A 22539-nucleotide genomic window follows, 5' to 3' on the forward strand; every position below is an offset into this window, starting at 1 on the left:
TGTACGGCCGCCAGACCGTATTGCTAAATTAGTGTAGAAATGTGGAGAAATGACAGTGTTCCTTGCGCATTTTGATAGTCACGACACATGCTAAGTCAAGGAATGAATGTGTAACGTCATGAATTAAGATACACCTTTATCAAAAAGTGGGACGGAAATCTTGTTTACCTCGTCTCTTTTTTATGACACCTTGGTTGTGGTTTAGGACCCAGTGGATCAAAGCGAATAGAGGAGGAGTCAGCAATGATTGACATGATTTCGGAAAGCGAACCAGACTCCACTGTGGTCGAGTAAACTAGCAAAAGCAGGCTATCGAGGTACAGCCATAACACCGTGTGTCACTGTGATTTTTCCGCGATATTGTGTAAAACTTCGCCCTCGGTTCAAGTCGTCGTCGCGGACCAGCGTGTGAAACAAACGAACGATGCGTTTTCATCCTTGATTTTCGCTTCATTGCCATTCGCGCGGAGTTGATAATGATTAAGATGAAACTGCCCATGAGAACGGCGGAGGAAGGAGGGGACGATACGGCCGAGGAGGAACAGGAAAAAACGGATTGCAATCTCCGTTTTCCCAGTTCGATTTCCAACAGGTTTGAGGATTCCACGAGAGGACTGGGATACCCCCTACCTCAGCTGGATAAAGAGGCTGTTTTCGAGTGGTTTGGCTTGAATTTGAATCCGGCCAAGCGAATAGAGTTTATGTGTGGATTGCTCCATATGTGCCAGCCGCTGGAGCTCCGCTTTTTGGGCTCCTGCCTAGAGGACCTTGCACGGAAAGATTTCCACGTCCTACGGGACTTTGAGACCAGAGCTAACAGTCCAACCGATCTAGGCCTTCTGACGGACGTTACCGACCCTGTCGTTCGATCTAAACTGCTAGTTTGTCTGTCTCTCTTGGGGTCTGAAAACAGGGATTGTGCGGGAATACTGTTTCGAATATTGAGCCATGTGGATTCTGCTTTGTACTTCAAAAACTATGACTTTCCACTTTCACCGTATAGGGACTCTGAGCACTTCCAGAATTCCCAAAGTGAGGAAGGAGATGAAACAGGGAGGTCAGGACATCGTTGCGGGCCTCCACTGGAGCCAGGGTCCGGTGCGCTGGAACAGTTGGCGCTGCTTTTTACAATGGCCTCTTTACACCCGGCGTTCCACTTTCACCAGAGAGAAACTGTCAGGACACAACTGGATAAAGTCAATGCCGCCGTAGAGGAAGAAAGGCAGCACTACCAACACCGCACCAACGCCCTGGTAATCTAAATGCTAGCTAGCTAACGCTAGCGCTAACTGCTACATTACATATTAGCCAACTTGCTCGCGCATAACGCTACCGACCCACTGTAGAGAACTGTCAAGCTACTACCTGATGTTAGTAAAACCCTCTCCAGTTGTACGGCTTGTTACAAGCAAGTTAACACACATGGCAGCCAGTCAGTAACAGTAGGTCGGATAACTGACTAACTAGCGTTATGGTTATGAAAGTTGGCTGTAATAATGGCTGCTAGTGCTAACACATGACACTGCATGATATAGCCTATGAGTAGGGAGGACAATCGAAAAATTTATTTCCGGAAATTAGCATAAGTATTGTGATTAAAATACCAATTTAGCCTTAAATTAACGTATTGTGAACAGCGATCGTACATATATGGAATATTAATGTGATATATTGGCTGTTTTGTGGCCTTTTAGCTCGCACTTTCCCAAAATTCCATCAATGATAAGATCGGGACTCCGACGGCACCGAAAACCGATAGATTTCACTGAACATTCGACTGTTTACATTTATGGGGTTCTGAACGAGTGACATCATAATAACTCTTACTGGTTGATTTTACGCGGTCATTTATGGCAGTTGGTTCTCTCAGAATTCTGACTGAGAGCCAGGTCAGTATTTTCACTGGACACTTGATACATCCCGACTTATAACTTCAAAGTCCCAAGTCATTTGTGAATGGTTTAAATGGATTTTGAAAGTAGACACTTCATGCTACAAGCATGCTAAGGGATTTGAGTGTGCTGTGAAGTTTAGGTAGCAAACAACAAGGCTGAATCATTCTGACGTAATTTACATAGCGACTATATGCTCAGATCGCCTAGTTTCACTCACTACGGCCAAGCGGAATCGATAAGCTTTCAGAAAATATATAACTTTTAAAGATTTAATTCAGTCTTCTACTGGGACTTTTGCTGTTTATCGAGGGTGTGACAGAAAATTTCGGTGCCGCTGACTATAATCGAATGTTTTTCACATTTACCGTTCGATTGACCAAGTACCATTCAAAGTATATTTTTATGGGTTAGTACTGTCAGATTGTGCTAGGTACTTCACATTAACCTTGTACAGCGATCAATAAAGACTAACAGCACAGTACCACTTAATTCTAGTAACTTCTATCACCACTGTAATGAACTAAAAAAAGGTAACAAACGACCTTTTCTGTGAGAAATGTATTGTCAAGCTCACGCGCATACACTGCTGGCGACATTCTAAAGCTTCGTTTTGCCCTCCCTACTATGAGAGGGGTGGGGATAGCTACAGCTAGGGCTAGCATGGGAAATAGCTTTGCGTTGAGACAATGACAACGTTATTCTCTTCCACCCTTACTCATTTTTGTTTACAAAGTTCGTGCCTTATTACGTACATTATTTCATGACAGACTGAGTTCAATATGTGCTTCACACGAACTGAACTTGTAGATAGCTAGCAGGCTAGTTTATGGTGATGTATGTCTTTCTCGCTATCCAAGTAACCTAGTTGAATAACTAACTTGCTAGACAATTTTGCTTGTTCCTAGGCTCATACCTACGTAGGAAAATTAGTGGATGACCAAAATAAAGAAGATACTTCTTTAAACACTACTACTAGGGGTGGATGCCAATAGTTATATGTCCTAGTGTTGGTAAGATGGCTACATAACAAGGACGGTAACTTATTTGGGTATAATTGTGGTTCATTTTAATTAGCTGCGTAGCTAACGTAGACTAATGTAGTGCTAACTGTTTGGGAAAGCAGCTAGAGCTAGCAAATTAGCCAACGTTTGGGTTTTGTTGACAGAGTGAAGCGGATTGCAGACAGATTAAGCCGTGATTGTCTTCCAGGCGGTGGAATAACGCCCGTTAGTTAGGTCTGCTTTTGTTTGCTGTCTTCAGTCTTGTATGTGTGTGAAAGTTGTTGCTGTGGTAAGTAGTTAGTCTAGTCTATATTAGCTAGGTGGTCTATAGCAGCTAGCTATTCTATTTATTAAAAATGGGGCGTTTCTAAACGGGGCGTTAATCAGTACGGGCCTCCTTTGATTGACAGTTTGAGAATGAAAGACGGAGTTAACATTTAAAATCCCCACATCGGTTTAACCAATGGTAATCGAGGGAGCTCCCGTATGGTTTGTGTCGTGAGACTGAGGGCTTTCCCCTCTCAACACACGAGCTTGCTTAAAGAGGTAGTGCCCTTTTAGGAGTCTTTCCAGATTTCAATTTGCACCGTTTTTTTGCGAGGAAGGATCATTTGGGTACTTGCAGAAGTTTCTGAAAAAAACTTCCCTCTTTACGATGACAGAGGCATTAATTGGATTGTGCTCTAAAGCCAGAAAATGCACTTAAAGTAGCCTAACTTCAAAGCAGGTTTTTCTGTGGCGTTATACAACCTGAGGTTGCACGTATGTAGTTTACTCGATTATTCTTTTAAAAAGTCCATTCACCCTGTTGTTAATCATATTTTCCAATTTGTGAATATTTATAATATCACTTTTACTTTCACTTCAGCGAGCCGAGCAGCTGACGTAGGTTCTTACATATTTTATCCGCCTAGACATATTTTTGCGAAGGTATTTCTGATGTACCGAGCACCTCGCCCAGAGGTGCAGCACCCGTGCCACATCTTTGATCTCATCTTTTTGCCTCCTGGTTATGAATCGAGCTCCTCCGGCACTACTTCATACTGCGCAATTGAAGTGCAAATTGGTGGAATAAGAAGCTTATTGGTCTTCAGAAGAATCCTGTGTATCAAATGGTGTTCTCAGTACTGGCCACAGTAACCATGTTGGCTCCACTTTGGTACTTGGTAAACATTTGCGCATTGTTTCTCTTAAGTGAAGCAAGTGTGCGTGTGCGTACGTGTTTCGTTTTTTTGTTGTTGTCTGTGACACCAAATTTATACTGCTGTTAAATGACTAAAAGTCCTTGTTACAGGCTCAGGTTGTTACTTACTTAAGTAGGTAAATGGTCAGGCAAATAGTTCTTAATGACATAAGTTTTTTTTTTGTCACAGTGGAAATTACTGTTGGATTAATTTCGGTGTTCTGGTGCCAATATTAGATCTAGCCTACCGCTTCTCAAGAGAAGCAACAGGAGTTTGAGGGTGTAGTTATGGATGTCGCTGTTCTGAAATCACATCACAGCTGTTCACTGATTGGTTTGCCAGGCTAGTCCATGCCTTTTCAGAATATTCACTTTAATTTACTGTAAGTGGTTCATGCCCATAAGGGGGTATTTTGTGAGTTTGGAGGTTGAGGGACTGTGTAAATTCATTATGAAGAATGGTCCTCACAGGGTGTCATCTTCACAGAAACAGGAAGTAAACAGGGGAGAGTGGAATGGATGCAAAGTAGGCCTACTTTTTTACATTTTGAATTAAGGTGCTATCGAATGGCTATTTAGCATCAATATGAAAACAACACGCCGATCTCTATGTAAATGGCAATGAATAATATGCAGCACACTGTAGAATCTTAGAGATGTGAACATCAGCATTCCGGAATGACTGAAATGAACAGTTTATGAAATGGACAGTAGAACGCTGCATATATTAGTTCCTTTTCAAACTCGTTCCACAGTGGAGGGTGCGGAAACACAAGCGTTAAAGAGTTGCACTTGAAAATAACAGATTCAAAATCATTTGACATGCTAGAAAAAATAGGCATGTACAGTCTCAGAACTTTTCTTAAACGCAATTTAGAAAAAGAAAAAGAGTTTTGACACAACAGGGAGAACAAAATATTTCTACAGGGTGGATTGTCTTCATTTACAATGCAAACATCTTTTATACTCAGACAAATACCAGGCTTTTGAAGAATGACTTAACCCATATTATGTAAAATGATTTCGGCTAACTAGGGTTGTGAGTTTTTCTTGACCTTGTTTCTGAACATGCATTTGGCAGATTTGTTGCCACTAGCTATTTGATTCCCATTTTCCCCAATTGTTATTACTTAAAGAAGTTTACAGGTATTGGACTTCAGGTTAAAAATCTACAGTAATTAGAACACCAAGGGCTTATGCTGAAAATTCAGGTGTGTGAAAAACAAGCTCACAAAAAATTTCTAGGGCAAGACATGGGCCTAATAGACAATGGCACTTGTTAAGGACAAAATTTCTACACAAATTCCACACAAATTTTTATTCATCATGAATAAAGATATAGCGTTGTGGTCATTAAACTGTTATACATGCTTTATAAAGGCTTCAAGAATATACAAGAATATTTTAAAGTGTAACCTATTACTGTAAAATTAGTCGTCATATTATTGTAATATTGAACTACAATTAATATGAATGGCCCTTTTAAGATAATCTTATTGACCAGTTTCCTGTTTTCAGAATTATTGTCTGTCACTGGATCCTGTTTGGTTTTAGTTTTTGTTCAAAGATATGCAAATATTTGGACACATTTTTACACCAGTTAACTATATCACACCGCCAAAAATGAGAATAACCCCATATGAATGCACTTACATTCTGCAGCCAACCCGAAGTCTCTGCAGTGATGCTCTTTAAATGCAGGGATGCCGTTCCAGTTTTTCCCACACTCATGGAGAGGAGAACGTTTCCTCCCCTCCCAAAACGAGAGTCAATAAATCTATCGAACCTCAGAAACTTCAAGGGTTCGGGAGAAGAGTAGTGAAGGGATGGAATCGGCACAAACGGACACTCCTGAGATTCGGGCCGCTCGTTGGTAGGAATATATTTACACAACTGCTATAGTTATTCTCTCCGTTAGTGTTCTGGAACGTTCTTCTTGTCACTGGCTTCACAGAGCGCCTGTCCACCGACTTCCATCTGCAGGAGACTTTTTTTTTTTTTTTTTACTGACGTATAATATAACATTTCAGGCAGCAACAGGAATTCAGTCCGGGTTCAGATATATAATGAACTTCTCTTTGCCGCGAGGCTGGCCTGGCACGGTAATGGAGAAAGGAAATTATCTGCTTCGCCCTGCGGCGCCGGGCCGGGGGTCGGGGGTCAACGGGAATAAGCGCAGCGAGGAACCGATCCTGCTGTCCGCCCTGAAATTGGGGGCCGTTCTGCCAACAGGTGCATTAGGAGACACAGCGGGCCTGGGGCAGTCAGTCATCATCGCCATGGCAACAGCGCGGTGTCCGTGGGATACGGGGACGCAATTACCTGATGTTCCGGGTTAGAACAGACAGCACGACCCGCGCCCCCCCCCCCCCCGTGCGGCCTTGGCCCGTGGCCGGAAGGCGCTTCTGCCACACGGTGTAGATTTAGGTCGTCGTGGTATTAGAAGAGCAACTGCAGTGCTGCAACCTCTCCCAATAAGGCCTTTTACTTTACAGCTCTGGAGCGCTCCCTGGCCAAAACAAAGATCTAAATCAATTCGGTTAACGGTAATCCTAGATGTCTGCGTGGTTTATTGTGGGAGCCAGTTCATTCTCTGAGGATGCCTGCCTGAGATTTTAGTTTCTTCAGAGTTAAAAAAATTTTTGAGCTATGTACAAAAACTTCATTCAGAGGTCCTGTGCTCCTTTTTGTATGGTTTCAGATGACGATAAGGGCTAGGCTGTCTGAGCTGCAGCTCGTGTTGTTTTGGTAAAAGCTAAAAAATTGTACAGGAGAGCGTGTAGTCAATCTGAACCGCGCCATGGTGTACGTAACGGAGGACGTGAAGACGTCCGCGCGGTCCTGCTGGCAAATCGCGCTCCTCGGCTCTGCGTTTCGGTCGGTGGACGGGCATCTCATGACAGGTTTTGGAAGGCCTTGCTCCGGAATCCCGTGCCGAATGGCGCCCATTCTTTGTAAGGAGTGCGGCGTTTCCGCTCACCTGAGGAACAGCGGCCTCCCGTGAAACGTTAGCGACGTTAGCGCGTCGCTTCACACCGCGCCGTTTCACCCTCCGTCTGACGGGAGGTTGGCGTCGTTGACGAAGAAGCGCAACAGAGCAGACCTGGGTCAAATACGTGTTTGTTTTGGATTCGAATACTTTTCTGTGCTCTGTTGATCTTGCCTGGTGCAATAGAGCCCGCCAGTATGACCAGAAGGCAGGGTTTACACTTTTTGAGAGTATTTCATTGGTTCCGATACACCAGAAAAGATCAGTGAAGCGTAGAAAAGTATTTGAATCCAAAACAAATAGCCTACGTATTTGACCCAGATCCGCAGCAGAGCGAGGGTTCCAGGTCCCTTGCGTGGTGCGTGACTAATAGTCGGGTTGCAGGATTTCAAAGCCAGCCTGGTTGAATGAACAGTATGGCTAACTGCATGTAGCCTAGCTGCTGCTAGAAAGCATATGCCCACACCAGAGCAGATGCAGAGATAGCGGAGATAGAGCAGTTCTGTTTTCCTGTACACCCAAGGGCCATCTGATTACTGTAGGCTCCCAGCTGTCAAGACAGCGATAATGCGCTGTAATGTTCTTGGAAGTCATAAAAAGTAGGGCGTTTCGCCTGCGACGCTGTCTGACTGGTGTATAATTAATCAGAACGTTCGATTGTTGCAGTGGGCTACATTCTTTCAGTCAGATCGACGGCTTATGGTGGTGTGTAATGGTAATGGCAGCCACTTGCTGTCTTACCTAAAATGGTGAGACTCGTGGCACTACAGCAGATCTTAGGCATTAGTTAGCCTTTGTATGTGAGCGCGTAGCATCATACCACGTACGGTTTTGTTTGTGTGCATTCTGTGTGTGTGTTCATGTGTGTGTGTGTACATGAGTGTGTGTGCATGTTCATAGTGAGAAATTAAGAAAACTCTGTGATTAATAAATATATAATAGCCAGTGAGTTTCATGGTTCAGTTGTGTGTAATCCATAACCTGGTGGTTATAACAATACAATACAATTATGAATGTCACTTATTAAAAATGAAAAGGCTTTTAAAGAAATTCAGCCAGTACATCTGAGAAAAATATATTTCTGTTAACAAATGTCCGCTATCACCCAACTGGAAACTAAATTACGATAAGGGTTTGTTGCCGCCTCAAAAAAAAAAGTTTTCCACGTTCTCGGTGAACTTGGCGCTGACGGACACGACAGGCCAGTTCCTGCTCCGATATGGTTTTTTTTTTTTCACGTTACGGAAATGTCTAAATTTACCACCGCGGGGTTAATGATTACCCCCCCCCCCCCCCCCCCCGCAGCGAGATGGTGAAATGTGCGGACCCTGCGGTTGTTAAGAGTGCCACCGCTTCACCTTTCGGTAATCTTGCCCATGCCCAGGTGGTGAGATGGTCAGAGCCCCCTCACTTTGCACCTCAGGGGCATGGGTTCAGTGCTCGCTCTACCTGACGCGTGCTTGTCGTATACTGTAGATAAGCTCTGATGTGCGTATACTGTATAAAGATGGGCATGCAGGAAACAGAACGTCTAGTGTGTGCTCACTAGGGCTGTAATCTAATAACTGATATTTATTGAGAAAGGTATACGGTAGGATATATTTCTAATGAACGTGCGATTTATAAATATGCCTCTTGAATGTTTATTTGTTGTGCGCATGTGTGCGTGTGTTTGTGTGAGAGAGTGAGAGAGAGAGCAATAGCAAGATGCCTAAAGGGTCAACACTGCCCTTCAACAGGTGTGATACTGTAACCTGTTCCCCTGCTCCATTGGTCAGCCTGTTGGCTGTTCCCCTGCTCCAATGGTCGGCCTGTTGGCTGTCCCCCTGATCCATTGGCTGCCTGTCGGCTGTTCCCCCGCTCCATTGGCTGCCTGTTGGACCCACAGTCTGCAGACGGGTCAGCTGTGTGGCTGTTCCGCTGTGTTTGTGCAAATTGCATTTTACTGTGACCTTCAGCCCAGGCTAGCTGTCTGATTGAATTAGTCAGAACCGCCCGTTTCCAACCGATAAGCACACAGATACCAGCCCTGTATCTGCCACACATGACAGGGGTCTCTTTCTCTCTTTCTTTCCCTCTCTCTCCGTCTCTCTCTCTCTCTCTCTCTCGCTTTCTCTGTTCCTCAGTTTCCACAGATTTATTGGCATCACATGCACTGTGTTGCCAAAGCAAACAACAACAATAATAATAATAGCAAACAACTACAAGAACAAAAAACAACTGCACAACCTGGTAATTAATATACACGCATTATACACACACAACATAAACAACATACCATATGATGTTGTATGTATGCCATATGATATACAATCTCTCTCTCGCTCTCGCTTTCTATCTCTCTCTCTCCCCCTCTCCCTCCATCCTCCATCCTCCCTCTGTAATCTCACTGAGCCCCCTGCTGTAGAGGTTTAACATGCCCCCAGCCGCTCTGGCCCTTAGATTGGCCAGGAGTTTGGGGTCTAGAGATCTATTGGCTGGCGGAGAGTCATCCTCGGCATGGCCGTCCAATCACAGCCGTTCTGGCGAGTGACGCGTTTCCTCTGTCTCTCGGTTTTACAGCAGCCCGAGGTGCCCAAAGCGGCCTACCTCTCCCCCAGCACTGAGGCCAGCCCGCGGGACAGCGTGCAGTCGGCCCCCCACGCAGGCCCCCCCACGGCCAGAGCACCCCAAAGAGAGGGTAAGTGCCCCCCGATTTTAAACCCCCCACCCTCCATCCCACCTCACCCCACACGTGCACATACAAACACGTGCACGGAGAGGCCTGTGTGTGAATGAACTGGTTTGTTTCTGTATGAACGCGGGCACTTCCTCTTCCTGTCTGTGCCCTGACTCCTCCCCTTCCCGTTTGCCTTTTAGCCGTGCACATCGAGAGGATCGTGCTGAAGGGGATCTCCAGGAGAGGAGCAGAGAGGGAGTTCAGCTTCGAGGTACGGGGTGCACCTCTCTCTGTCCCGCGTGGGGGTGTCGGGGTGTTTAGGGTGCGGGGGGGTGCGGCGGGGTGCGGCGGGGTCCCTCCTTTCCGGCTGTCCGCTCTCGTACCCGGGCCCAGCGCAGTCCGGCGCGCCAGCAGTCACTAGCGCCGCGGGCCACCTGTCCCCTTACCCAGCATCCCGGGGGAGCAGATGGCTTCTTCACCTGGCGAATGGTCGTAGGAAAGGCGTCGCAGGCATTCTCTTGGCTTTGCGCGGGTAACGACGCGCGTGGAGAAGGAGCACGGGCGCCTCGGACTGACTCCGCCTCCTCTGCGTCGCCGCAGGACACGGTGTCTGCATGCGGGCGCTCTGACTCATAGCTGTCATGTGATACCCCAGCTGCGTTTCACTAAGTCCTCCAATGAGCAGCACAGGACACTTCCCAAACATTACTAGTGCCCGGGTATTCGGGGGAGATGATCTCATTGGCTGGTTCCATTTTTGGGGCGTGATGCTCTTGTGACGCCTTCTCTGCACCTCTGCAGGACACAGTGTCTGCATGCGGGTGCTCTGACTCGTAGCTGTCATGTGATACCCCAGCTGCGTTCCAGTCATTTTGCAGCCTGCTACGTGCTGTTGAGTCCTCCAATAGGCAGCACAGGACGCTTCCCAAACACTACTAGCGCCTGGGTATTCAGGGGAGATGATCTCATTGGCTGGTTCCATTTTTGGGGCATGATGCTCTTGCTGTAGAGTGCTGCTTGGCTCATTTCTAAATGAATGGCTCATACACTGGAAGACATTTATGGATCATTCAGCAATGATGTCAGAAGCTTGAGGGATGTATACAGCAGACAAACAAAGTTTAAAGCAAATTAAAATATGCCACTCTTCATTAGCTCTTTCAAATGCAATTTGTTTTCTTCACATTTAACTAATATTTTGAGTTGTGAAATTAATTTTTACGGCCGGTTTCTTTGGTGTATGCAATTCACTCAAATGTTCACCAACTTTAGAAAAATGAAAATGTGGCTTTATTTATTTTTTAATCTTTGCCCCCCCCCAATTATAATAGTTGTTGTTTTGTTGTTTATCTTGTGGAAAATATTCAACTTAAAAATTGTTCAGAACAATATGAAGTCCAGAACGGGTGGAACTGCCTTCTGCTGTCAATTATTAACTTGACTGAACTGACCCAAAACTGTTCCTCTCTGTTAGAGACCTCTCTGTCACCACTATGCTTTCCTGCAAGTGTTATATCATTGATACCACTGCTTTTGGGGGTGGGGGTGGGGGGGGGGTGGGTGGGGTTGGGGTTGGGGGGTGTATGTGCAGACGGATGTGGCTCGCTGATCCGGGCCCGATTTCAGGGAAAAACTGTTTTTATTTCTTATCACATTCTGCAGGTCCTGGATGTGTGGTGTTTACCTGAGTTGAGATTGAGACAGCCAATGGGTTTAGCCTCACAAATACGCACACACTAACACACACACATGCATGCACACACATACATGTGCACACGCACACTAACACACGCACACGCTAACACACACACACACAAATGCACACGCATACATGTGCACACACACACAAGCATGCACACGCACACTAACACACACACACACACACATGTGCACACACACAAGCATGCACACGCACACTAACACACGCACACGCACACACACACACACACACACACACACACACACACACACACACACGCACACACACACACACACACACACAGGAAGCGCTGAGCCCATGTGTTTGGAGTTTATTAGCCTTTACGTGGATCCCTGTGTTTTATCTGGCCCCGTGTTGGGTTGGCGTCGTGTTTCTGATGATTTGTGAACGTCCCGGCAGAGACCTGTTTAAATAATCGGGCTCAGAAGGGGGGGGGGGGGCTGTGCCTAAGCGCTTTTCCTTGCTCCGAAGCTCAGCAGACGCTTTCAGGTTCGCCCAAACGCCGGGTCACATGGGTGTCCCTGTCAGTCCTTCATGCGGGGCAGGTTTTCTAGAGTCTGATTCGCCGGCCCGGTGACCTGAGCTGTCCGCTCGCGTGGAGTCAGGCTGTGATGCCCGTACCCCTAATGAGTGCCCCCCCAAACTCCCAGATTCTCTAAACCTGCTGATCAGTGATCACTCCCCAACAAAGCCCTCCAGCCTCACGGATGTCAGTCATAACGGATGTCAGACTGGGTCATAACCGCGCTGGGTCATAACCGCACTGGGTCATAACCCCACTGGGTCATAACCGCACTGGGTCATAACCGCACTGGGTCATAACCCCACTGGGTCATAACCGCACTGGGTCATAACCGCACTGGGTCATAACCGCACTGGGTCATAACCGCACTCTATTGTAACCGTGTTTGGTTGTAACGGTTCCTCCAACCAAATCAGCATCCCTGGTCCGCGGTTCCGCTGGACCGTAGCGGGACAGACGGGACAGCTGACAACCTTCCTCCTCTGATCCAAATCACTGGCGGGGGGGGTGTGTACGCTGCGCGCGGAGCCTAGCCGCCGCTGTCTTTGTTCTGATCCGTTTCCCCCGCACCGCGCGGAGACGGAGCTCGCTGTACGGGCGGGGTGGGGGGGTGGGGGGGGGTGGTTTAGCTGTCTGGGAACGCCCTTGTGCCAAGCCGAGCGCAATCATTGAGCCGGAGACCTGAAATGACCTCCTCTCCTAAGAGAGCGGGTGGGAGCGGCGGGTGGCGGAGCTGGGGCGGTGGGGGTGATGGATCACCCGTCGGCCCGACGGAGAGAGGAAGTCTTTATGCAAGCCCCGGATCCAGGACGGACAGTTTGTCCCTAAACATTACTCTTACCCCCCCTCTACCCCCCCCCCCCCCCCCTAGTGCTCTTTCAGCTGATTCACAGTCACAGCGCGGGTTCGGGTTCGGGTCACGCTGTCTGGCATCGCTAGGCCCCGTTTGGCGCTTGGCCGTATCTATGGTACTCACGGTATACTGGTATCCAGGGAAACCGGTGTGGATTTTTACTGTGGGCACTGCCGCGGGCGCAGACATCTTGTTCCTGTTCTCGTTAATTCTTCATTCATTCATTCATTCATTCATTAATGAAACTGAGCCATGTCTGACTTTTTTTCTCTTTTCTTTTTTTTTTAAACACCATTTCGTCTGCTTGCCGTGGGTTTCCTGGCGACGTAAATGGAGAAGTTACTGCTTGGTTTTTATTTTTTTTTTTCCCCTCAAGCAAAGCACTCTGGGGAAAGGTCAGAGGTCAGGAACAAGGTGGATGGCGAGCTGCTTCTCGCGAGCGGCGCTGACGTTCGCCTCGGGGGGGGGATTTTGATTGGCGGTAAAGCAGAAACCGCCACAGCGGCCGAGGTGAAAGGGTTCATTTCTCTGTGGCTCCGGTTTGAAATCACAGAGCCCCGACTGGCAGAGGAGAAGCTGCTGTACTGTCTCTGGCTTTACTGCAAAAGGTAGTAAAAACAAACAACAAAAAAAAAAGGATGAACTGGCTCGCACATCTTGGCGTCTGCACACAGGCGCGCATGAGAGAGAGAAAAGGGTGCGAGAGTGCAAGGGAGAGTGAGTGAGTAAGAGAGAAAAGAGTAGAGAGAAAAGGCACGAGAGAGAATGTGAGAGAGAGAGACAGTGAGGGAGGGAGAGACGGAGAGAGAGCGAGGGAGGGAGATGGAGAGAGAGACAGAGAGAAGACAGAGTACAGAGAGGGAGGAGACTAATGAGGAGAGTGGAGAGAGACAGAGAAGACAGGTACAGAGAGAGGGGGAGAGAGGGGGAGAGAGAGTGATAGACCGATACAGAGAGAGGGGGAGAGAGACAGTGAGGGAGGGAGAGACAGGGAGAGTGAGGGAGGGAGAGGGAGGGAGAGAGAGAGAGAGAGATAGAGAGACAGACAGAGATATAGAGGGAGGGAGAGAGAGACAGGGACTGGGCATTAGCAGCTGCTTCTCTGGGTGAAGCGTGTGGATCTCTCTCTAGTCCAGGCCGCTCATCCCCTGCAGCAGAAGGGTGATTTCCTTCAGTCCAGCAGCTGGGTGTGTTTTACCAAAGCAGCACCAAAATCTCCTCCTGTGGTACTGCACAGCTGAACACAGAATATATAATACGCGCATATAAATGAGCCTTAACCTCTCATTTCTGCGTGTGTGGTTTGTGTGTGTACACACAGATTTGTCTGCACGTGTGTGTGTGCTCTGTCAGAACACATCTCCCCCTTTGTTTAACTGGGGCCAGTAGTATTTAATGTGCCAAGTAGGGATTATCCCTCTTGTGTTTCGTTTGCTCATGCTGATGACCCCATGAGGATAGAGAAGGGAGGGAGGGGGGGGGGGTCCAGGGTGATCTTTCCAACCCCCCCTGCCACCTCTCACCAGCCAGTCACATCCCTCCAGGAAGTAGCATTTAACTCTGCTGAGCCCTATACCACAGCATCCCTGTGTTTAAAGAAGAAATACTGCATCTGTAATGATATTGTAAAAAAAAAAACAAACAAAAAAAAATATCTCACTGTGATTTGTAATTTCGCTGCCTTGTGCGAGTCAAAATATTGCCTTGGTCTGTTGCACCCTGCAGATAAGCACTGTTTCCTGCCGTAGCCAGCACAGCAGCGTCTGCATCAGATACATCCGCTAGGCAGCATCCAAACAAACAAGATGGCCGCCCGGCCCATCTCTTAACACTCGTAAGCGCTAAATGTTTATCTGGCTTTTGGAACGGACGCCAGGGCCGCGGGGCGGGGCTGAGCGAACACTTCCACACCCACGCGTCCGGGAGAAAGGAAAAATGGCGTAATTAAACCGCGAACTTCGTCGGTTATCGGCGCGGGCATCTGAGTTTTGGGATCCTGGGCGCTCCGCTGTTGTGTCTGGAACCAAGGCAGACGGGCTTCTCCCCGTAGCAGCCTCAGAACGGGTTCTGAGAAAAATCCTCCGCGGTCGGCTGAGGGTGGTGCTGTAGAGTGAGATGTTCTTTATTCAGACACCCGTAAGGTTTAGGTGGAGCTGAGGGTGGTGCCATGGAGTGAGATGTTCTTTATTCAGACACCTGTAAGGTTTGGGTGGAGCTGAGGGTGGTGCTGTGGAGTGAGATGTTCTTTATTCAGAATGCCTATGGGGTTTCGGTAGGAGCTGAAGAGTGAGATGTTCTTTATTCAGACGCCCGTAAGGTTTTGGGTGGAGCTGAGGGTGGTGCTGTAGAGTGAGATTTTCTTTATTCAGAATGCCTGTGGGGTTTCAGTTGGAGCTGAAGAGTGAGATGTTCTTTATTCAGACGCCTGTAAGGTTTTGGGTGGAGCTGAGGGTGGTGCTGTGGAGTGAGATGTTCTTTATTCAGACGCCCGTAAGGTTGGGTGGGCTTTAGGTGGGCTGGAGTGAGATGTTTATTCAGACACCCATAAGGTTTGGGTGGAGCTGAGGGTGGTGCTGTAGAGTGAGATTTTCTTTATTCAGACGCCCGTAAGGTTTGGGTGGAGCTGAGGGTGGTGCTGTGGAGTGAGATGTTCTTTATTCAGAATGCCTGTGGGGTTTCGGTTGGAGCTGAAGAGTGAGATGTTCTTTATTCAGACGCCCGTAAGGTTTTGGGTGGAGCTGAGGGTAGTGCCGTGGAGTGAGATGTTTATTCAGACACCCATAAGGTTTGGGTGGAGCTGAGGGTGGTGCTGTGAGTGAGATTTTCTTTATTCAGACCAAAGCTTGGTGGTGGGGGTTTGTGCGTGTGGAGTTCGGTCGACAGTAGGTGGATGGCTCTTGCTCGTTGCACGCTGCCTCTGAAGCGATGGGGTGCGAGCTGAGGGTGGGCGGTGGTCGGTGAGTTGATGGAGAATGTTATGATCTCCCGGAGACGCTGTTGCGATGCACCTCCCAGAGAGCGGCTGTTGCTCCTAGGAGGTGTGCACGCGGCGGTTGGTGCACCTCTACCGAGAGAGACAGCTTTGATGTCCTCGAGGACGGCGTCGCCGGCCTCGAGAGGCAGGCGTGGGCGGAGGCGGCGTTCGCATGCCTCCCGGGAACGGTGTTGGATGAGAGCGACAGGCTGTTTGCCCTGATGCCCGTCCTCCACCCGAGAGAGACAGGCTGTTCGCCCCGATGCCCATCCTCCACCCGAGAGAGACAGGCTGTTCGCCCCGATGCCCATCCTCCACCCGAGAGAGACAGGCTGTTCGCCCCGATGCCCATCCTCCACCCGAGAGAGACAGGCTGTTCGCCCTGATGCCCATCCTCCACCCACCTCCGGCCAGCTGCTCTCTGAACCGGGGGGGGGGCAATCCACAGAGCCGCAGTCAGAACCAGCCACTGGGTCCAGCGGTGATGGTCCAGTTTATATCCATGAGTGTGCATGTTGTGTAGGGGGGTGTAACAGTAACACCAAAGTCTCGGTTTGGTTCCAGAGGGTGGGACATTTTATGTGGTTGTATAGCAATGACAAGCTAATTCGCCCTTGCAATTCAGCTGCTTTTTGTGTGTCTAAAACATGTTTTACAGCGGTGACCTGTCTAAAGGCATCGCAGAGCATTTTCTCCAGCTTTACTGCACACACACACAACCCAAGGACAGGAATAAGTGAGTAAGCACTAGAAGGCTATCCGTCTCCTTTCTAATAATAGCCAGGCTTTAGTATACTGATAGGCCGCAGACGTTGCTCGATAGAGAGTTCATTGAGGTATTCTGGGAAACTAAGGGCATGAATAGACAAAGTTAGGATGGATTTTTTAGAAAACACGGCCCGAGATTGCAAACCATTTAGCCTCAAGCCTGTGGTTTCGCGTCTCTCCTGTGCGTTGCGGACAGGATGAAGGAGGACGACGATGATGAAACATGAGGCATCGTGGGAAATAAATGCGATAAGTGAGGTGAACCGTCTCGTAAACGTGACGGTGGTTCCCAGACAGCTAAAGGGTGGTGATGCCAAAAACAAAGCCTGCTTGTGAAGAGATCAGATAGAATGCGCAGTGTTGGCCTACGCACAGTAAGGAGAGGTGCAGGAGAGGGACTTGTCGTGATCTGTAGGCTGTCACATTCTAACATCGATGTGACGTCTCCGTGAACTACTGTCACAAGAAGAGTCTCGTGATTTGTGCTCATGTTGCTCCTCAGACAGATATTAATTAAAAGAAACGTCGCTCCCCCTATTTATCATAAAATGATGTTTACTTGTGTTATGTGCACTAGATGTCTATAGGTATTGCATTACATTTTATTTGCCATTTTTTATATTGTCTATAGATATTGTAGTTTTTTGCAGTTTTTTCCAGTATTTGCAGAATTCCAGTGAGATTTCCTCTGATTTTCAGGAGCTGGGAAGACTCTGCAGTCATTGAAAATGGGTTATTGAGCTCAGCCCAGAATATGGGGCTACGGGGGTTTTGCAAAATTATTTTGAGCAGTCATTCTGCAGTGGAGCAGTTGCAGTGCATTCTGGGCTTTTTTATGGGGCGTTTGTGCAATCTGATTTCAGTCTCTCGGGCACCGCGTTCATCCGGCTCTCTTATGACCTCGTTGAGCGATTCGGCCAATGAGAGGAGGCGGGGGGGGGGGGTGTTCCTCGTCCGTGCTTGCACAGGTGCTTTGGCGACCAGAAACATTATGGGCTGACTGCGTCTGTTGTTAAGTAAGGTACCTATGACGGTATCTGAGAGGGGGTAGTTATCTTTAAATTGTTGTGTGCTAGAATTATTTCCCAAGTTAAGTCACGGCCCAATAAGCTTGCTGTGCGTGTGCACTGAAATCTGATACTAAATTGATTGTGATAGATTCCCGGAAATCGCGTTTGTTGCTATGAGCCATGTTTACCACCATAGCCTGTCTACCGGTTTTAATGGCATGTTTGTTTGAAAAGCAGCTGTGCTCTGATGGAATTCTTGAAGGCCTCTCAGATAACCTGGCTACGTTCCACTCAGAATGTTCTAGAAGTCTCCTGTGATGTTTGTGGATTGAGTTAGACGTCCCTGTGTATTTCTTCTGGATCCAAGTGCAAAAACCTAGCCAAAAGCCACTTCTTAGATTTTGTGTCTAATTTCAACTGGCTGATAAAGCATGAGTGTGCTAGAATTATCTTCCAGAGATCTGAGCGTTTTCTGAAATGCTGACGGAATGTTCTGGAGCATTGGCACACTCACTTCCTGTTCCTCTTTAACCCTTTGAAGAGCAGGTTTTTTGGAATGTTTTTTTTCTTCAGAATTTCAAGTCAGTGTTCTAGAACTCCCCCTGCTTTCAATTACAAGCAGTGATTGTCACATCAGCATTAGAATGACAAGAACAGTGTAATCACATGTTTGTGATCTCACACCTAAAAGGTTTAATGTTAGAGTTCACTGGGCTGCCTGAAATTTATATTCTCATGTTTCTGGCCGTATCCTGAACAAACAGCTGCCGCATACTTGATGGATACCACAGCGGGTAACAATCAGAGGCTCACACGCGTTTCATCTGCTCGATATTAACGGATCCACTTAGCGAGGGAAACGGCAAAGACGTCCGCTAGGCTTGGGAATTCGGCGTTGGCACGGCGTCTCCGGCGATGCCGAGAATGCCAAACGCAGTTCCGGACTTGCTTTCACAAAGCTGACGTCAGTCTTTCTGGGTTTAAAAAAAAAAAGAAAAGAAAAAAAAAAGAAGCCTGACTGCTTGCCTCTTCCCCAGTCAGGATGGGTGACCTAAATCATCCTCTCCCTGTTTCAGATGAGGTGGATTAACGTCACTGCCCGATTCTCTGAGGAGTTTGGGTCCCTGTGCACCTCAGCCTGAGGTGCATGGCGTGCAGCGGTATAGAAGAGCAGCGGCAATGGCGGCTGACTGTGTGAGATATGAGAGTGGAGAAGTGAGTGTGATCCCTTCTGCTCACGATGCCCGGGAAAAAGGACCGAATTGCAGTTCTGACAGGGAAGATGGTAACGAGCCAAGTCAAGATACACGGATCGTACGCCCCACCTTTCCTTATCACACATGTTCTCCAGGCATGCGTGACAGCGGACTGAGACTGAGTCTTCATTAGGCGCCTGGTGCTTTTTCCTCGAGCGCTCCCGAGGCGGGCGTCGTCCCGGGAAACGCGGAACCCGCCGCGTGGTTGCTAAGGGGACCGCAGGTTCCTCGGCGGACTCCCTAGTGAGTCGGGACTCCAGAAGGGGCTTTCCCTTCCGCTGCCTGCCCTGTTCAGGGCTCGGTCTGGAAAAGGCCCCCAGGAAAGAGAGCTCTGTCTGCGTCTCCCTTTTCCTCTCTCTTTTCCTCTCTCTGTGTCTCTCCCTCTCCCTCGCTCTCTCATGCCCTCGTGCACTCATACGCTCTCACATGTCGCACACGCTCTTTTACTCACACACACTCTTTCTTGCTCGCTGTCTATCTCTATATCTCTCTCTCCCCCTCCCCTCCCTGCTCTCACTCTCCCTTCCCCTCTTTCATTCTATCTCTCTCCCCTTCCACCATCTCTATCTCCCCCCCCCCCCCCTTCTCTCTCTCTCACTCGTTCACATGCCTCATTGTTGAGCTCTGGCGGCCGCAGCGTTCGGGAGCATGCTCGGAACGTCCGAGGGTATCGCCTCGCATTTCACAGATTTTTCCGTTTTAGCGCCGGGAGAAAGGGTTCTATTCAAACGCAAACAGCCTGTTCCTTCTTCCACCGCGACCTAAAAAAAAGCAGTTAACCCTTTTCGCGCGGTCGTGACGTTTTAAAAGCTCCATTACGAGCGTAGAATTTGACGAATGCCCGCGTCACCCATCTGACTTCCCAAAATTCCCTTGCCCTACATTGAGCCCTAAATCTCTCCCTTCTGTGCTGTGCTACTGTCCCGTGTTGACTGTATTTACAGTGCAGTATTGTCTTTTACACATGTCCAGTGTAAAATCCTACTTCTCTTGGAGTGTTTTTCTTTTCTATGAGCCACCTGTTTGAGTAATTGGTAAAAATAAATAGCCTACACGTTTTGCCGGGCTTGCATGACTATGGTATATAAGTAATTCTCTCCTGTAGCCTACATATAGTACGCGTAAACGGGACAGTGTAAAATGCAGTTTTTTTCTGTGCAGACCGCTGTGTTTATATTGAAGGCTTGCCTGTGGACGTTGTTTAGTCTCGAGTTGGTCACGCCGAGGAAAAATATTTATTTTCCGCATGCAGATAGCTTTGGATTTTGGGACGGGGTTTAGGTTTTGTTTCGTTCTCCCCTGCCGTTGCGGGGCGGTCCTCGCGTTTTAACATCGTCCAACTTGGACGTCTGTTTTTGAGCCGATGTTTGTCTTCCGAATATTAAGACAGAACCTCTGAGACGCATTTCATTCCGTGTTTATTTTCAGAAAATTAGAATTACAAAGAGCGATTTATGTTCCGCACTTGACCGTTGACGCCAAGCATTTAACTGTCTGTAGAACTTTGTGATTCATAGCTGTAAAATAAACAGAGGAAATATCGTGCCACAAACGCGCGACGACTTAATTTAAAAACCATCGCGATTCCATAAAACGAAAACGTAACTCTGCCGTGAACTGAAGACGGTAATACATTTGCGTGCGTTTCTGAAATCTTCTGCTTTGCATTGCCGTGTCATTTTTAACGGGTTGCTACTGAGGTTAAAAGCTGTTTACAGTAAACGTTGCGAGTTCAGGAAAGGGGAATCTGAATTGTAACAACGGCCCCTCTGTTTCAGGTGAAATGGTCAGACTCCACTTCCACAAACGTGACCAAGACGCACCATGAGCTAGAGGACTTTTTGTTAAAGGTGAGGGGGAAAACTTCCAAAAAAACTGTCAATTAAGTATATTAGCAATGCAACCCCTGACAAGCTGTATGGAGCCAAAGCCTTCCTGTAGAGTTATTATTATTACTATTATTATTTATATTGCACTTTTCAAAATGGAGTGACAAAGTGCTTTACAGAAAAATATAAATAATGATAATTTGATAAAATACAAATAAGACCAATAGAAAGAAAAGTAGTCTTTGTACGTCCTGCATGCTTTTGACAGTGTACGCTCCTCGTATAACAATGAGAGTGTGTAGCTGCAGCGTGTGTGTGAAGCTGTGAAGTGTCCGCTGTTTGATATAAGATTCTGTGGGGTAGACTGCTGGAGACTAATGCAGCGTTCGCTCTGTGTCCCAAACTCAGCTTCCAAAGGACAGGGCTTCGGAATCCTTCGAGAGAGGCATCCGGAACCTGCTTCACCGTGGCGACCAGCACGAGGGCAGGGAGCTGGAGAGGACGCTGAGGTGAGATTCTACCCCCCCCCCCCTTGCTCTGCAGAGACTACCCTCCCAGGGGGGGTAACCTGATACCAGGGCATCTGCCACATTCAGAGTCTGGCTCCGCACGCGATTCATTTCCTCTTCATCCAAAACTATGCTCTTTCGATTCAGTGAAACCGCTTTGCGTCTTACCGAAAGAAGGGATGAAGCTTCGATTTCACCTGAGCTGTGCGGACTACGTTTCCCAGGCACCAGTGGGGTTTATGATGCGTGCAGCCCACCAGTGACATCCCTCATCATGCCAGCTGTCGTGCTGCTTTAAGGCTGTGTGGTGCAGTGCTTCATACGTCACACTTATAAAATTCCTTTTAACACATTAACAACTGACATTTTAATGCATTAATAAGAGTTAATGTTTTAGTGTGGAGCCAAATTTCACAGCAGGACTCCACATAAAGGAAGGTTGGGGGAAAAATGCTGATCCTGAAGTATGAAAGTAACCTTGGGGCTTTGCAGATGCTGCCTATTTATTACAGTTTTACCACACTTATTACATTACATTTATGATTTATAAAATTCTTTTGGAACATTTTTATATTTTCTCATTTTTTGTGCCCAACCTCCCCCCAAAACTGCTTTTGGGGTCACCTCTGAACCACCTTCCCTTGAGCAAGGAGAGAGAGAGGGACGGAGAGAGAGAGCTCACACACACTCTCACACTCTCACCCTGGAGCCAGCGACTGTGTCACATCCTGCAGGCCACACGGCACTGCAGGAACGGGCCAATCAGAGGAGAGCTCTCGTCTGATAACAGCCGTTAGCCTGTGGGCGTCTGGCGTGCTGCTGGGCGGGGCTAACGTGTCCTGTGACCCCAGTCACCTTGGCCCAAATCCCCCCCCCCCCCCATCCCTGGAGGGACAGGCCCAATCGTGTCATCGCTGCAGACCGCTAGTGACACAGCACAGGCTCGAACCTGCGACTGGGCCCCGGTCCGCACAGCCGCGGGTGAGCCGCGAAATAATGAGCCGCGCGCGACAGGCACACGGTCTCCCTGTCTGTCACAGCAGCGCTGTCAGGAGAGCGAAGGATCAGCGTCCGCCTTTAATGCAGAACTGCTGCTCGGAAATGAAAGATAAAACGGTAGATAAAAACGCTCGGGTGTGTTTGCAAACGCAGAGATGCTGTTTGCTTAGCTCTAATACTGCTGTTATTGCTGACTTTTTTTGAATAACCTTTACTTAATTGGTTTAGGTGGTATTGAAGGTGTGAATGTCATATTTTTTCCCCCGGTTTTTGGAGCCAGTAGGTCACACTGTGCCTTGGAGAGATGATTTTTAGAATGCAGTGTTGAGGGCTCCCTGTGTCTTATTTTGTGTGAGGATGCTTAAGGGCTC

At 47.9% G+C, this 22539-nt stretch overlaps 1 protein-coding gene across 1 annotated transcript in view; it reads left to right on the forward strand.

Annotated features, from left to right (window-relative positions):
* The first annotated feature begins 213 nt into the window (after window positions 1-213).
* zcchc2 (zinc finger, CCHC domain containing 2) overlaps window positions 214-22539 on the forward strand; it is a 42218-nt gene continuing 19892 nt past the window's right edge. The window contains 5 exon segments of the mRNA XM_064346075.1: window positions 214-1253; window positions 9631-9748; window positions 9928-9998; window positions 20610-20681; window positions 21069-21169. Of these exon segments, the coding sequence (XP_064202145.1) occupies window positions 477-1253; window positions 9631-9748; window positions 9928-9998; window positions 20610-20681; window positions 21069-21169 (1139 nt within the window). The 5' untranslated portion in view covers window positions 214-476.

The sequence above is a fragment of the Anguilla rostrata genome, chromosome 8, assembly GCF_018555375.3.
Source record: "Anguilla rostrata isolate EN2019 chromosome 8, ASM1855537v3, whole genome shotgun sequence".
Classification (NCBI taxonomy): domain Eukaryota; kingdom Metazoa; phylum Chordata; class Actinopteri; order Anguilliformes; family Anguillidae; genus Anguilla; species Anguilla rostrata.